Source organism: Somniosus microcephalus, chromosome 13 (assembly GCF_052327205.1).
Source record: "Somniosus microcephalus isolate GS21.2 chromosome 13, FLI_Smic_1.0, whole genome shotgun sequence".
NCBI lineage: Eukaryota > Metazoa > Chordata > Chondrichthyes > Squaliformes > Somniosidae > Somniosus > Somniosus microcephalus.
This window is the reverse complement of record NC_140999.1, coordinates 3,894,337-3,911,870: the sequence shown is the minus strand read 5'-3', so window position 1 is coordinate 3,911,870 and position 17,534 is coordinate 3,894,337. Positions and strand designations below refer to the sequence as shown.

The 17,534-nt window shown below is 46.2% G+C and overlaps 2 protein-coding genes across 2 annotated transcripts in view; one reads left to right on the top strand and one right to left on the bottom strand.

Moving 5' to 3' along the window:
• sugp1 (SURP and G patch domain containing 1) overlaps positions 1-176 on the bottom strand; it is a 34,990-nt gene extending 34,814 nt beyond the window's left edge. Inside the window, exon 1 of the mRNA XM_086004360.1 lies at positions 77-176. Within this exon, the coding sequence (XP_085860486.1) occupies positions 77-122 (46 nt within the window). The 5' untranslated portion in view covers positions 123-176. The remainder of the gene's footprint in view (positions 1-76) is intronic.
• A 178-nt stretch (positions 177-354) lies between these two features.
• LOC147107984 (SURP and G-patch domain-containing protein 2-like) overlaps positions 355-17,534 on the top strand; it is a 40,577-nt gene continuing 23,397 nt past the window's right edge. Inside the window, exons 1-4 of the mRNA XM_086004359.1 lie at positions 355-458; positions 7,863-9,947; positions 10,843-11,083; positions 11,865-12,073. Coding sequence (XP_085860485.1) covers positions 437-458; positions 7,863-9,947; positions 10,843-11,083; positions 11,865-12,073 — 2,557 coding nt within the window. The 5' untranslated portion in view covers positions 355-436. The remainder of the gene's footprint in view (positions 459-7,862; positions 9,948-10,842; positions 11,084-11,864; positions 12,074-17,534) is intronic.

Genomic DNA, 17,534 nt, shown 5'->3' with positions numbered 1-17,534 from the left:
CCCAATTCTGGGGGCTGCTGTCCCTTGCGGAGTGCCCTAAAGCCCCATAAACCCCCCCATGGCCCCCAACACCAACCTGCCTCTCCCTCCATCGCCATGGCTTCATCTCCTGCTGACCTCATTTCCGGTTAACCGGGCCCTAACCGTCACCCGACCGGAAGCCGCCGTGCTCCCTGCGCAGGGCACGCCGGGAGTTGTAGTTTCCCTCTCCTTTGGCTCAATGGCAGGAGTCGGGATAAAAACTACAAAAATTGTTTTTATAATCTTAATAAAAGACAGAAACCGATTTATGGTTGTGCGTTTATCTATTTAGTTCGAAGATATTCAGACGCGAATTTTGTCTTTAAAAAAAATAGGAATTTGAGAAAAACTTTTTTATTCTGGATTGTGCGGGGTGCTTCCGGTTGGGGGGGACGGAAGTGACGCGTCGGCAGCAATGGAGGAGAGGTTTTGTGCAGGTTTGTGGGGAAGGAGAGCGGGAGCGGCGGGTGCGAGAGCGGGGCTCGCAGCTCGGGTTGGGGGCACTGCCGGCCGGGAGAGGAAACGCTGCTCCCCGGCGGCTCTATGTACGGCGGGGCGGGTTGGCAGAGGCTGCGCCCCGAAAGTGGTAACCAGGGGCAACCGGGGCCTGTGTGCTGGGCCAAGGCCCGAGACACCCCGCCCAACCCCGGGCAACCGGGGCCTGTGTGCTGGGCCAAGGCCCGAGACACCCTGCCCAACCCCGGGCAACCGGGGCCTGCGTGCTGGGCTAAGGCCCGAGCTCCCTCTCTTGTCCCCTCCCCCGGGGCGGAGGGGCGAGCCGGGCCATGTCTGGGGGGCAGGTCTCACCCACCCCGGGGTCACCAGGGGCAACAAGGCCCCTGTTTTGGGGGACGGTCTGATACCCTCTCCTCCCGGGAAGGGTTGCCAACTCTGGTTGGACATATTCCTGGAGGTTTCACCACATGACTCTCTTTCCCCCCCCCCCCCCCCTTCCAATATTTATCACTAATAAACAAAATTGTTCAAAATATGAAAAGAAACATTTTTTTAGATGCCCCTATGATTTTTGTCCAGGGTTTTGCTCATAGCCAGTGTCACGATGATTAATCTTCAATGGCTGGAGACTCTGGGGCATTCCTGGTGGGTTGGCAACCCTAATCCCAGGGTTACTGGTCCCTGTTGGGCGAGGGATTTATCCCCCTGCGGGGTAAGTGGGAACCATAAAGCCCTGTATGGGGAAGGATTTGATAACTCCACCCCAGGGTAACAAGGCACTGTTTTTGGGACAGGTCTGATTATCCTTACCCCAGGGTGACCAGGTCCTGAATGAGGAGAGTCTTCAACACCCTCACCTGGAGTAACGAGGGGACAACTTGGGCCCCATATGGGAAATGGGCAAAGGATCTGACACCCACCTTCCACCAAGGTAACCAGAGCAATCCCACCCCAGCCCCAATTGAAATGTTATAAACACCTCTGGGTTTTTAAATGTTTCACTAAAATGCCTTCTGACATTGAAGGAGGTCCCAGCACTTAATCAGATTTAAACAATAACTGCAAATGGTGGAGCTCTAAAATAAAAGCAGAAAGCCCTGGAAACACTAAGACCATCAGCATCTGACATTAACCTTTCAGCTGAGGCAGAAATGGAGGGTCCTCGCCTGTTTTCATGCTGATTACTCTGTTGTGTATATGGAAAATGTTCTGTTGTTATTTCTTGACAAAATTCTTTGTGCACATGTGTGTGGTAGATGCTGTTTGTTCTCCAAGTCTGAGCCTTCCTCTCAATGGCTCTGTTCAACTGTCTTATTGATGCAATCTTGTTGACTTATTTTTGTTGAGATGTAGATTTGAGTTGTATTAAATGTAGTGAAAATCCACTGTGATTTCTGCTAAAGGATGTCAAGCTGCGAGTTCACTCCTGCAGTGAAAGGTTCCTTGTGCTAAAATGGTTTCTCTCATATTCATATCCACCACTGTTAACAATACCTAGACCTGTATAGTAGTTTTTCAAAATGGTAAACCATATTGTCAATTGGTTTATCTCTATTGGAACCACTATATAGTATGTGGAAAAAATGTCACTGCATTGCTTGCTCATTCAAATTACACCCACCGCCAGTGACCATCCTACTTGCACAGCCTCTGACGTGCAGAAAGTTCCCATGTTTAAATGTACTGTATGAATTGTACGGCTTAACGACACTTGCAGGTGTTACCGATGCTGCGGATCTGTTCTTCACCTCTGTTATTCAGCTGTAAATTGCTTCTCCAGGCACAACACAAGTTTGGAAGGACAGAATCGATAACTATACTGCTGAATGACTTTTACAGTTCAAGTGGACACAGCATGGAAATTTCAAACACCCACCATTATGCTTTACTGAAATCCTAGGCTGACCTACACTCGCTACCACAAGGAGCTGTTGAGGCAAATAGCATAGATGCATTTAAAGGGAAGCTAGATAAATACGAGGGAGAAAGGAATAGAGGATTTTACTGATTGGGTGAGATGAAGAGGGGTGGGAGGCTCGTGTGGAGCATAAACTGGCCTGGTTGAGCTGAAAGGCCTGTCTGTGCTGTACCTTCCATGTAAGAAAAATACTGTCACTAAATAACCATGAGTTACCCGAACAAAGAGTCTGCTGTAGAGTTTATATGTGTTTTCAAAGAAGGCAGCGTGTTCTCTCCCCAGGCAGTCCTGCTGGTTCGTTCCCCTGCCCCCCAATCGCTGAAATAGTACATTGACGCTGACCTTGTTCGTTTCTGCTGGATGTGCTGCTGGGTCAGTGACTGTGGCTGGTGGAAACCATCAGCACTCGTTTCTTCAGATTGTAAACAGTAGTGGAGTAGGAAGTGATTTCCCCTGATTCTAATTCACATTGATTAAAAAGTAGGGAAAGGGAAATGTATATTTCACTGGTTGGCTTTAGAAATGGAATTTCTGTAATTAGCGCTTTCATTCCAATAAATGAAATCCATCCGAGGCCCACAGATATTTTCATTGTAGTGACTGTGGTAATATGGGGAAGGGGTGGTAGCTATTTTGTGTCTGGTTTACCAGGCGTTCTTTCTGCTGGTCTACATTCAGATGTAGAGTCATCTATCTGAAATCTCAGATTCATGAAATTGTTGATGTCTTCCTGCTGTAAGACTTTGTGCACAGTGATTTAGCTGAAAGGGAAAGAAAGTGCCACACCTGCTGATTCCACATTTTAAAAAATGGTTCAGAAAAATTATCCTGTTGTTTTTTAAAAACATATCGAACCGTCACCTGAACAGACACCTGCCTCATCTGGTTTTCTCTTCACTGTTAGCGCGCTCTCCTTATCCAATGAGTCGTTGCCACTCCAGGGTCAGGCAGCTCCAGATCAACTTTTAAACTAGTCCAACTTGATCATCCCGCCATTGGTTTCAATGCAGCGATACCAGGTGTTTTACTGTTGATGACCTCGGGGATCGGCCCACTAACGAGGAGACTACCTGACCTGGGGGGCTGCCTGTAGGGTAAATATTCCAAAAGCAAGGATAGTTTTTCTGAGAATAGATTTTATGAACACAGAATACAGGAGTACTTTAAATGGAAAGCACTCTTCCTCCCTTCTTCCTCTTTACATCTAAGGCAAGAAGTGACTTGAGGTTTTGGGACAAAGAGGAGATTTGATAGAGGTGTTTAAAATCATGATGGATTTAGATCGAGTAATTAAAGAGGAACTTTCCAATGACTGAAGGGTCGATAACCAGAGGACACAGATTTAAGGTGATTGGCAAAAGAACCAGAGGCGACAGGAGGAAAAACATTTTTTAGGCAATGCGTGGTGAGGATTTGGAATGCGCTGCCTGATAGGGCGGTGGATACAGATTCAATAGTCGCCTTCAAAGGGAATTGGATAAATACTGGAAGGGGAAACAATTGCAGGGATCTGGGGAAAGAGCGGGGGAGTGGGACTAACCGGATTGCTCTTCGAAAGAGCCGGCGCAGACTCGATGGGCCGAATGGCCTCCTCCTGTGCTGTATGATTCTCTGATTCTATACTGATGGCTAACCCCTACCTGAAGCTCCTGATCACTAAAAGAAGAGATGGACTGAATGATCTTGCAAAAATCCATACTCTTATTACTCGGGGAAAACCTGCGTGGATCTGAAGTGCTGTGTCTCCAGTGCTGTTCTTCCTTCCCCTTCCCATTCCTAGTTTAAAAATCCTCCAGGATGCTGAACGGTATCTATAGTATGATTTATCCTTACTAAATCTCGAGTAGAAACATGACAATAGTATTTGTCTTGATACAGAAGTACAAATGCTCACTGCTGCTTGCATCCTCTTACCACAGAACCTGACTAGCTGCTCTTTGACCTTATAGGTGAGTAAATAGTGGCGGGGGGCCTCACTGATCGACTTTCTGCTTGGCATCAGGAGGCCCAACCCATACTTGGAACAACCTGTTCTGATACCCTTATCAAGGTCTTTTGCGAGTAGGGATGTTGGAATGAAGCCTGCTCTCAATGGACTGCAGAGAGCTGAAATTGCCCCCACACCTGAGGTGACCTGATACTTTTTAATACCTTGCATGTTAAGATGCCTCTTTTTGACATTTGCACAGCTTCCCCTTTGCCTTCAGTCCTGAAACTGGTAATGTCCCCTTTCTCTTTAGCTGAGAGGGCAGGGTTTTGGCCAGAGCACCCTCCTTTTCTTCGTCTCTGGAAGGTGGTCTTGTGACAGCCTCTTTTTCTTATTCCACATGAATTTCCTTGCACTTTCTTACGCTCTCTTAAGTCTCCTACTTTCCTTCTATTTCTTATACTTTTCGGAAGTCTATACTGATGCACCAGAGGACAGTGGTTTGTAGTTAGTCATCTCTGCTTAATCATGCACTTTCCTTCATGCTGTGCAATGACAGAGGCCTGACCTCTTCCTGACATGCAATCTTACTCTTCAGGTTTTGCTGAACAATATGATCTTAGTAATTCCTAAATCTGATGGGTTTTTTTCTGTTCTTATTCAAACAGACTGCACATAAGAGTTGGACTTAATGTGGGTAAATTCATTCCTCCTTTGTCCTTGAGGCCAGTGATATCAAATGGTCATAACTTCTAGTTTTTGGTACCGTGGTTTAATTTATTTGAGTAATCTTTCCTCTCTATCATTTTCCTGCTCCTACCCCATGCACTTTCCTCCAAGCCTCTGGATTTCTTCCATTGGGAGGCTGAGGGTGGCTGTTCTCGTTCTCCTGGTGCAAATAGTTATTCCGTACCTAGGAAGGTCGCCCAGCTGCTGTGCTACAAGAAATGGCAACTTCTGAGTTAGTGACCTCCGATAAAGCAAATTGGAATGACAAGAAATGTTTCAAAGAGTGAACTTGACTTCCTTGGAAAAATACCTAGGAACGTTTTATAATTGCAAGAGTTTTAGTGCAGACGAGCAAAGATTGGGATTGCACACAAAGGGAGGAGGTAAGCGGCTGTGACAGTGGAAGCCTCAATATAGATACATTCAGGATGATAGAATGTGAAGGAAATCACTGATCTGACTATGCATGCCATGTTAATGCTGTGCGCGAATTTCTGCCACGTTTCCTACATTACAACAATGACCACCTACGCTACAACAGTGACTACACTTCAAAAGTACTTCATTGGCTGTAAAGCGCTTTGGGACGTCCTGAGGTGGTGAAAGGCGCTGGAGAAATACTAGTCTTCCTTTAATTATCAGATGGAGGATAATAGGGTATGTGCAAAACACAACTCACTCCAGGAATGAGCAAGACCTAATGACTCCTCTCTTATAGTCATCTCTGAGCAGAATAAATTCACTTCTCCACATCTTCTCACTGAGTGACACAAACTCACATGCCTTCATTTGAGCTGCCATTTTGAAATGTGATTTACAGGAGGTGAAGAATTAGATTCACATTTTTGTCTCGGCGCTAACCAGAATGTGTTGCAGGGCTGGTGGGATTATTTTAAATGTAATTTCCCTTCCCTTCCCTTCTAACTTTGTACCTGGTTCTTGTGCGCGATGCCGGGAGAATGATGCAAAGTAGTTGGGCTGCTGTCTAGGTCCCCTGCCACTGGAAGAGAACATTTAATCATTTGCAATTTCCCTTGGCTGCCGGGCTGGAATCACAGATTGTCAAAGTGAACCTGCGTCATTTTGCGGACAGACCAATACACTATTAAAGCAGCTTACTGTAGAATGGTTTCACCCTGTGTAGGTGGGTTGCTGCCATATGGGATTGAAATGCATTGTCATTGTTGAATCCTTTTATATAGTGATCAGATTTAGATTGGAATGTTTTAAATGTCGTGCCCATTGAGTTGAAATCCACTCTTATGTGTACACAAGATGGTTTTAGCTATTTTTTGAAAGTTAGAGTTGTATATATGGTTTGCTTTGAAACAGAACAAGCTCGGAATATTCCATTTTCCACGTTACTGATTGTTTTTAACAAGTTCCCTCACTCTTAATACTGCGCCTGATTAACTCCTCTTGTTTGTTTCAAGTTGTGCACTCCTTGCTAGCACCAGACTGTAATCTACCAAGGATAGGTCAGCCCTCATCCTTAACACCAAATTCTGGCTTTTGTAATGAACTTGTACCATAAGACTTCATTGTGCAGTACTGAGGGAGTGCTGCACTGTCGGAGGTGCCGTCTTTCGGATGGGATGTTAAACTGAAGCCCTGTCTGCCTCTCAGGTGGACATAAAAGATCCCACTGCACTATTCGAAGAAGAGCAGGTGTCCTGAGGCCAATGTTTATCCCTCAACCAACATCACTAAAACAGATTATCTGGTCATTATCTCATTGCTGTTTGTGGGAGCTTGCTGTACACATTTGGCTGCCATGTTTCCCATGTTACAACAGTGACTACACTTCAAAAAGTCCTTCATTGGCTGTAAAGCGCTTTGGGAGATCTTGAGGTGGTGAAAGGTGCAACTCTTTTTTTCATTGGTGCCAGCCCACATACGAAATGTCCTATTGGAATTTTTATCTTTTGAGTTAGTCTTCCATAACGCAAGTTTTCTTTATACTTCCATGTCACTGTTGAGTTTCTTACTCAATAGTGGCTTTTCTTACGGAGTCAGCAGAGATTCCCAGAAGAACAGAGCCATCCTTGGGGAAGACGAATTTTGGTGTATTTCGCAAGAACCATTCAGGACCACTTGTCCTTGGTTTACTTGTAAGGACTGGTTTGGGAGATGGCTCTTTATTCAGCTACACCTTCAGCTTTTAGCCAAAGTATAAGTTGAGCCACATCAACGTGTTGGAGATGAAGCAACACGAACTTGCACCTCCACATCTGGACCTACACAATGTGTTAGTCACAAAGGAGAGAGTAATTAACTGTACGGGATCTCGTCTGCTGAATTTGGTCCTAGGTGAGTGGATTGCAAATGGCCAGCGTATCTTGGCTCAGTATGGTCCAGAATACCTTTGTCTACAGTTGACTTTCTCCAAGCTGTTTTCCTCCATTTGAGCAAGTGGGTTGATGCCAGTGTGCTTCAGACCTCCATTCACCATACATTCTTGAGCCCAGAGGACAAAAGGTGTGAAGCTCTCTCTTTAGAACGCTCATTAATATCTTGAGGAGGACAACGCATGTCCCCATTGATAGGACAAATCATTCCTGATTTTCTCACTTGCATCTCTTGGACTATGTCAGATTTCCCAAAAGCAGTTAGTCAGGTGCATTTTGTGGTTACAAACCCATCATGTCTTCCTGATCTTAGTGGCGTTATCAGCATGCCCACGTGATCTCTAATACATTAGCTTTTACATGAAATATAGATTGCAACTTTTTTTTTAGAATTGTTTCAATTTTAATAAAAGAAAAGCTAAACACTTTTTTTCTTCCTTTCTTCCCTCCTCTACCATTGAAGAAATGCTCAACTATGCACCCAGGCGATATCCCAGGGAATCTTATGAAGAAAATACACAATACGATGATCAGCCCTATGATGTCTATGAATCTCCATCTCACAGATCGGAGAGATGGAGGAATATGTCCAGTCAGGCAGAAATGCCTTCCGAAGATAACAGAAGGTATTACGATGATGCTTCCTATTCTACTTCAGCAAGAGAGAATTTCCTGGATCACGGTGAGAGAGATGATCACCATTCACAGTATAATGAATTAAGCAACCCCGTTGAACCCAGTGGGGATCCAGGGTTGTTTGGAAGACCAGCAAGTTCCAATGACAGTGACGCCAGGAGGGGATCTGGGATCTACAGAAGATCAGTGAGCCCTGCTGAACCTAGAGATCGGCCAGGATTGTACAGAAGACCAACAAGCCCAAATAATTGGCAGTCTCAGAGTCCAGTTAATGACTCGAGGGATTACCAATTCTATAGGAGATCCCAAAGTCCCGATGGCAGAGATGGTCAAAGTTTATACAATAGATCCCAAAACCCTGTTGATAAAACAGGACACTCGGAATCACACAGGCGATCCTGGAGCCCTGGTGATGAGACCAGGGATCAGGGATCAAACCCTAGACCCAGGAGTCCTGTTAAGGCACATAACGTAGAGTTATACAAGTTATTAAGTAACGTTATTGATAATGCTCGGCGTTTGGCGGCTAGTAAGAATGACCCCACTCTCACATCCTGGAGAGACCCATCCAGAGACTCCTCTCAAATGGATTCTTCTGTTTACCAGACCGATGCACCTACGGATGGGTTCCATGCAGCTGAGGATTGTAACCCTCACTTGAACCAGCAGAGTTATATTCCTCAAAACACGGAAGCTTCCAGAAGAGGTCGTTCTTTTCACGTGCCTCCTAAAAGTGCAAGAGGGCCTTTGCTTAAGCGTCCAAAGGTTCCAGTGCGACGTGTCCTTCTAGGGAGAGCCCCTGGCCTTCTAGGAATAGCTCCTGGCCTGCTCGGGACAGCACCTGGTCTTCTAGGGATAGCTCCAGGCCTTCTAGGAGTTGCTCCTGGGCTTCTAGGAACAGCCCCGGGGCTTTTAGGGACAGCCCCGGGGCTTTTAGGGACAGCCCCAGGGCTTTTAGGGACAGCCCCGGCGCTTTTAGGGACAGCCCCGGCGCTTTTAGGGACAGCCCCGGCGCTTTTAGGGACAGCCCCGGCGCTTTTAGGGACAGCCCCTGGGCTTCTAGGGACAGCCCCTGTTGGCTTAATGGGGCCTTCTGTGTCCAGCATGCCAATGGCCACCTACAAAAATGTTTCCCCAGACTCTCCTCATTTGCAGCCATTGGGGAATGTATCTGTTGCTCCAGGTAGTCAAATGGAACTGGGGCAGCAGATAATAAAATGGGCTGGTTTTCATAGTGTCGCTGTTGACCATTCCATGAAAAAGAAGTTTGATCCCACCACAGATACCCATTCTAAGGTAGCCACAGCCTTCCGGTGCTTGATGGCGAAGCAGCATCAGGATATCTGTCAGTCGACATCAGTGGCGCATCCAGGCCTCACTTGCCCTGTGATAGATCTCTCGTTTCTGTCTCTGTTGCGGAGGAAGAATATCATTACAAGTAGGATAGATTTGGATAATGTTGTACATCAAGAAGAATCTCTTTTGCAAGAGATCCAGAGCAAGCTGCTGGAATGCATGGGCCCACTTCTGGTAGCAAGCAGTAACCATGAGCTGAGCTCCAAGCCGCCAAGCTCGCAGACCCCGAACGAACTTGCCACTGCGCTCGAGCGGGCGATCATGGCTTGCCGCCAGTCAATGGTGTTCATTGGGCAAACCTTTGCTTTTGTCAGCCAAGAGAGAAGGAAGAATCTGCTGCACAAGACCGGGCTGGCCTCCATGGCTCCACAGTATGATTATTTCATGAATCTGGAGAACAATCAGCTGTTTGGGAACAAATACACAAATGAGCTGAGGAACAGAGTGGAGCACGTCTACCTCCCTCCAGTACATAGCCAGGTTTCTTGTTCCAGTAAGTTCATGATTAACAAGGAGGAACAATCAAAGAACGACGCAGAAATCACACTCTCAAAAAGTAAGTACTCCAATTAACCTCCTGATAGTTTGTAATATTTTACAATAGATACACAGCTTGAATAGGGAACAGTAGCCTAGTGGTTACGCTGCTGGACTAGTAATCCAGATCCGGAGACACGCGTTCAAATCCCACCATGGCAGCTGGGGAATTTAAATTCAGTTACTGAATAAGTCTGGAATTTTTAAAATGCTAGTATCAGTAATGGTGACCATGTAACTACCGGATTGTCGTAAAAACTCATCTGGTTCACTAATGTCCTTTAGGGAAGGAAATCTGCCGCCCTTACCCGGTCTGGCCGATATGCAACTCCAGACCCACAGCAACGTGGCTGACTCTTAACAGCCCTCTGAAATGGCCTAGCAAGCCACTCAGTTAAGGGCAATTAGGGACGGGCAATAAATGCTGGCCTTGCCAGCGACGCCCACATCCTGTGAATTAATTTAAAATAATTTGTGATTACAATATACTCTAGCTATTATTGAAAGTCTCTGTTGGTGATATTTTGAATAAACCATGATCTGACAGCGAGTGGAAGGTTCTATATACTTTTATTAAAACCCCATTGATCAGTCAACACAATGAAACCATGTATGTCAATGAACTAAAGTTTCATCCCTTCTCTGCCCAGTTCCTGGCCGGGCTGGTACCGAGTGTCCCCTACATGGGTGCATTTTCAGTGGTCTGGGAGTGGGCCTCACACCCACTGTCTTGCTAGCAGAAGCTCGAATGCCTGAGGACTGAGGTTGCTGCATCCAATCACAAAAAGGAAAGCCGGAACAATTCCCTTCCAAATTCTAGTGCCTTTGTTTTGCTGTTTTGAGATTCTGTCGCGTCCTCCTGTGAACTCACCTCCCTTCCACAGAGATGGCTTGAACTGTTGTGTTTTTTTAAGTTTCCTCTTTGGCAGATGCCAAAGCCAGCAAGCAGACCGAGAAAGGTTCCTCGGCACCAGACGGCAGTTGCAAGAGTGTGGCAGAGAAAGGTGCACCATCAGCAGCTGACGAGAGCATCTGTCCCCCAGAAGATACGCAGGTCAAGACCATTATTGATAAACTGGCTATGTTTGTAGCAGAGAAGGGTGAGGCAGCAGAGAAAGCCGTCATCCAGTACAAGAAAGAGGACTCCAATTATAGGTAAGCACAACTATGTAGCATAAGAAATCGGAGCAGGAGTCGGCCATACAGTCCCTCGAGCCTGCTCCGCCATTCAATAAGATCTTGGCTGATCTTCTAGCTCAACTCCTGCACTAACCCCATAGCCCTTAGTGCCCAAACATCTACCGATCTCTGTCTTGAATATACTCAACGACTGAGCATCCACAACCCTCTGGGGTAGAGAATTCCAAAGATTCACCACCCTCTGAGCATATCGATATCAATACAGATATCACAGAAAAACTCACTTAAAGGAGCCAGCAAGTCTAGAGTGGGTCGTTTGTCCAAAGCATTGCCTCCATGTTAAAATGAAAAAAACCTCTACTTTTCAGAATCCTTTTAAAATGATAAATTCTCTTGCCTGCCAGTTCAGGCCTTTCTCTTACGCCGTCAAATAGAGATGGTGTATTGAAAACAACAGGGATCGCGATTTGAGTCCAGCCTTCATGGTTGAATAGCCGAATGACGTTCACTGTCTTGGCCTCACATACACATACAAACACTGTAACAACTGCTTGGGCAAAGTACTGGCGGCCTGTGGGTGCCCAGCAGATGTACCCCAGCAAGAATTAGCAGCTTCAGGAGGGGAGGCTTGAGTTCATGCTGTCTGCTATGCTGTGGGTAGCAGCTTCTGGACAGCATTGGCTGATAGCTGCCTGTCCTCCCGGCTGTAGTTAATGCCTGGCCCAGGGAATAGTGAGGGAAAATAGAAAGGGGAGACTTGTCTTCTAACTTTAAAATGAACAATTTTTTTTATAAGGTTTTTACTTAACGCGGAAAGCAACGAGTACAAATATTACAAGCAGAAAGTGGCCCAGTTCTATAGAGAGAACGCCTGCCAGTCAAGCACACCTGGCGCTGCTGTGAACAGAGACGGCAAAACATTCCTGGATGACACACCTGGGGGTTTCCAACCAGAGTTCCTGGTGACACTTGAGACCTCGACAACTTCTCAACCTGCAGAAAAAGGTAGTGATAACACAACTGTTGTAAGGAAAGGGTTAATCAGACTGTCCTGAAGTCTATTAATGTTATACTACTGTTAATTTCTCTTTACATTGTAGTCATTTTTGATAATCGCTCCTGTGAAGCGCCTTGGGATGGTTTACTACGTTAAAGGCGCTATATAAATGCAAGTTGTTGTTGACCTTTAGCCTTCGCCTGTTAAGCAGGGAAGTTTAAGTTAATTTAAAGCACCACTGAGCTATTAAGCCTGCAGCACTGGTCAGCTTAGTCACTTCATTAAACCTAATTAAAAGACGTGTCATTGCATACTGATTCATATATTTAATCAGTTGATAATACGTGCAGGAAAAGCAGTTCGTTCTGCAAGGGAGAACATCTGGGTATACATCATCCTTAATTAGGGTATCTGTAGAAGCATGGTACCGAATTAAAGACAGATTATAATTCAAGTTTCACTCGGTGGAATAACAATTATATGTAACTATCGATAAGGTAATAAACTGGGGAGTTGTACCAGTCTACGGAAAAAGAGCTTGTTGAATAAGGAAAATTAAAGTTATTGATTAGGGATAAGTCAATTAAATTCTCCTTGTATGGAGTTGTATTTTAACAATTGTATAATTATGTAATGCAGAATTATGTGGATTGTCACGTCGAGGAAGTAAGAGAAATGTATAAAAATTGGCCATTTTGGAGTATTTGGATTCGTATCAGTCTAAGATACTGAGCTCAGAACTGTAACATGTTTTAAGAACATAAGAATTAGGAGCAGGAGTCGGCCATTCGGCCCCTCGAGCCTGCTCCGCCATTCAGTAAGATCATGACTGATCTTCCACCTCAACTCCACTTTCCCGCCCGATCCCCATATCCCTCGATTCCCTTAATATCAAAAAATCTCAGCCTTGAATATACTCAACGACTGAGCCTCCACAGCCCTCTGGGGTAGAGAATTCCAAAGATTCACCACCCTCTGAGTGAAGAAATTCCTCCTCATCTCAGTCCTAAATGGCCGACCCCTTATTCTGAGACTGTGACCCCTGGTTCTAGACTCCCCAGACAGGGGAAACATCCTCCCTGCATCTACCCTGTCAAACCCTGTATATAAAAAAAAAAAAAAAAAAAAAAAAAAATTGTATATTTCAATGAGATCACCTCTCATTCTTCTAAACTCTAGAGAATATAGGCCTAGTCTACTCAATCTCTCCTCATAGGACAATCCCCCCATCCCAGGAACCAGTCTGGTGAACCTTCGTTGCACCCCCTCTATGGCAAGTATATCCTTCCTTAGGTAAGGAGACCAAAACTGTACACAATACTCCAGGTGTGGTCTCACCAGGGCCCTATATAATTGTAGCAAGACGTCTTTACTCTTATACTCAAATCCTCTTGTAATAAAGGCCAACATACAATTTGCTTTCCTAATTGCTTGCTGTACCTGCATGTTAACTTTCAGTGATTTGTGTACAAGGACACCCAGGTCCCTCTGAACACCAACATTTCCCAATCTCTCACCGTTTAAAAATTACTCTGCTTTTCTATTTTTCCTACCAATGTGGATAACTTCCCATTTCTCAACATTATATTCCATTTGCCATGTTCTTGCCCACTCACCTTAGCCTGTCTATATCCCCTTGAAGCCTCTTTGCATCCTCCTCACAACTTACATTCCCACCTAGCTTTCTATCATCAGCAAACTTGGATATATTACATTTGGTTCCCTCATCCAAATCATTGATATAGATTGTGAATAGCTGAGGCCCAAGCACTGATCCTTGTGGTACCCCATTAGCAACTCCTCAGATAATGAAGCAGACAATACCCGCATGCAACAAGACCTTGACGACATTCAGGCTTGGGCTAATAAGTGGCAGGTAACATTTGCGCCACACAAGTGCCAGGCAATGACTATCTCCAACAAGCGAGAGTCTAACCATCGCCCCTTGACATTCAACGGCATTACCATCGCCGAATCCCCCAGCATCAACATCCTGGGGGTCACCATTGACCAGAAACTTAACTGGACCAGCCACATAAATACTGTGGCAACAAGAGCAGGTCAGAGGCTAGGTATTCTGCAGCGAGTGTCTCACCTCCTGACTCCCCAAAGCCTTTCCACCATCTACAAGGCACAAGTAAGGAGTGTGATGGAATATTCTCCACTTGCCTGGATGAGTGCAGCTCCAACAACACCCAAGAAGCTCGACACCATCCAGAACAAAGCAGCCTGTTTGATTGGCACCCCATCCACCACCTGAAAGATTCACTCCCTCCACCACAGGCGCACCGTGGCTGCAGTGTGTACCATCTACAAGATGCACTGCAGCAACTCGCCAAGGCTTCTTCAGCAGCACCTCCCAAACCTCTACCACCTAGAAGGACAAGGGCAGCAGGCGCATGGGAACACCACCCCCTCCAAGTTCCCCTCCAAGTCACACACCATCCTGACTTGCAAGTATATCGCCGATCCTTCATCGTCGCTGGGTCAAAATCCTGGAACTCCCTCCCTAACAGCACTGTGGGAGCACCTTCACCGCACGGACTGCAGCGGTTCAAGAAGGCGGCTCACCACCACCTTCTCAAGGGCAATTAGGGATGGGCATTAAATGCTGGCTTTGCCAGCGATGCCCAAATTCCATGAACGAATAAAAAAAAAAAACACTAGTTACAGCCTGCCAACCCAAAAATGACCCATTTATTCCTACTCTCTGTTTTCTGTCCGTTAACCAATCCTCAATCCATGCTAGTATATTACCCACAATCCCATGAGCCCTAATTTTATTTAATAACCTCTTGTGTGGCACCTTATCGAATGCCTTCTGAAAATCCACTGGTTCCCCCTTATCTATTCTGATAGCTACAACCTCAAAAAACTCTTAACAAATTTGTCAAAACACGATTTCCCTTTCATAAATCCGTGTTGACTCTGCCCAATCCTATTATTATTTTCAAGTGCCCTGTTACCATGTCCTTAATAATAGCTTCTAGCATTTTCTCTACTACTGATGTCAGGCTAACTGGTCTGTAGTTCCCGGTTTTCTCTCTTCCCTCCTTTCTTAAATAGTGGGGTTACATTTGCTACCTTCCAATCCGCAGGAACTGTTCGAGAATCTATGGAATTTTGGAAGATGACAACCAATGCATCCACTATCTCTATAGCCACTTCTTTCAAAACCCTAGGATGTAGGCCATCAGGTCCAGGGGATTTATCAGCTTGCATTAATTTCTCCAGTAATATTTTTTTACTAATACTGATTTCTTTCGTTCCTCATTCCCTTGGTTCTCCTCTATTTCCGGGAGTTTTTTTGCAGTCTTCTTCCGTGAAGACAAACACAAAGTATTTGTTTAATTTCTCTGCCATTTCCTTATTCCCCATTATAATTTCTCCTGTCTCAGCCTGTAAGGGACCCACATTTACTTTTGCTAATCTTTTCATAGAAACATAGAAGATAGGAGCAGGAGTAGGCCATTTGGCCCCTCAAGCCTGCTCCGCCATTCAATGCGATCATGGCTGATCATCCAAATTCAGTACCCTGTCCCTGCTTTCTCCCCATAGCCCTTGATCCCTTTAGCCTTAAGAAATATATCTAACTCCTTCTTGAATATATTTAATGAATTGGCCTCAACTGCCTTGTGTGGTAGAGAATTCCACAAGTTCACCACTCTCTGGGTGAAGAAATTCCTCCTCATCTCAGTCCTAAATGGCTTGCCCCTTATCCTTAGCCTGTGACCCCTGCTTCTGGACTCTCCCGCCATCGGGAACATCCTTCCTGCATCTAGTCTGTCTAGTCCTGTTAGAATTTTATAAGTTTCAGTGAGATCCCCTCTCATTCTTCTAAACTCTAGCGAGTATAAGCCCAATCAACCCAATCTCTCCTCATACATCATTCCTGCCATCCCAGGTATCAGCCTGGTGAATCTTCACTGCACTTCCTCCATGGCAAGAGCATCCTTCTTCAGATAAGGTGACCAAAACTGCACACAATACTCAAGGTGTGGTCTCACCAAGGCCCTGTACAACTGCAGCAAGACATCCTTGTTCCTGTACTCGAATCCTCTCGCTACGAAGGCCAACATACCATTTGCCTTCTTAACCGCCTGCTGCACCTGCATGCTTACCTTCAGCGACTGGTGCACAAGGACACCCAGGTCTCGTTGCACTTCCCCTTCTCCCAATCTATTGCCATTCAGATAATAATCTGCCTTCCTGTTTTTGCCACCAAAGTGGATAATCTCGCATTTATCCACATTATACTGCATCTGCCATGCATCTGCCCAATCACCCAACCTGTCCAAATCATACTGGAGTTTCTCTGCATCCTCCTCACAGCACACACGCCCACCCAGCTTTGTGTCGTCTGCAAACTTGGAGATATTACATCTAGTTCCCTCATCTAGATCATTAATATATATATTGTGAATAGCTGGAGTCCTAGCACCGATCCCTGCGGTACCCCACTAGTCACTGCCTGCTACTCGGAAAAAGACCCGTTTATTCCAACTCTTGGTTTCCTGTCTGCCAACCAGTTCTCTATCCAAGTCAGTACCTTACCCCCAATCCCATGTGCTTTAACTTTGCACGCTAATCTCTTATGCGGGACCTTATCGAAAGCCTTCTGAAAGTCCAAATACACCACATCCACTGGTTCTCCCTTATCTAGCCTACCAGTTACATCCTGTGGTAAACCACTGTTTGTATTCCACTGTGTACATGCCTGGACATGCCTCGGCTGACTCCTCCCACAAGTCCTAGTATAAAGGTGACTGCTCCCCAGCCCTTTGTATTTCTGGACCGGTCGACCACTCGAGGCAGACCTTCATTCTTTTGTTAATAAAAGCCTTTAGTTACTCTCTTAACTCTCAGTCTTTTATGAGTAATTGATAGCGCATCACATCCTCAAAAAAATTCCAGTAGATTAGTCAAGCATGATTTACCTTCTGTAAATCCATGTTGACTTTGTCCGATCCTGTCGCTGTTTTCCAAGTGCTCTGCTATTACATCTTTTACTAGCAGGGGAGCCCGGCGTTGCCAGGGCAATTTTGGGCCGCGCGGTCTCCGTGCCCCTGTGTGTCCCCCCCTCTCTGTCCCTCTCCCCGTCTCCCTGTGCTGTCCTCTCCCTGCCTCCCTCCCTCCCCCTCCCCCTCACCCCCACCTCCCCCTCTCCCCCTCACCCCCACCTCCCCCTCTCCCCTCACCTCCTCCTCTCCCCCTCCCCTCACCTCACCTCTCCCCCTCCACCCCCCCCCCCCTCCCCTTCTGATAGCGGCCGTGCGGGGCCTAGCGCTTGAGGCGCGGTCGGGCGGAGACGGACCCGAGCTGAGGTCCATCGCGGCTGACGGGCGGCCGCTGTCGCTCCCCCGACCGCTGTGTGTGTCGGGCCGAGCGGTTGCGAGGCACGGCCCGAGTGAGCCCAACTTACCTGCCGGTGCGGCGGGGCAGGAGCGGGATCGAGAGCCGCAATGTGGG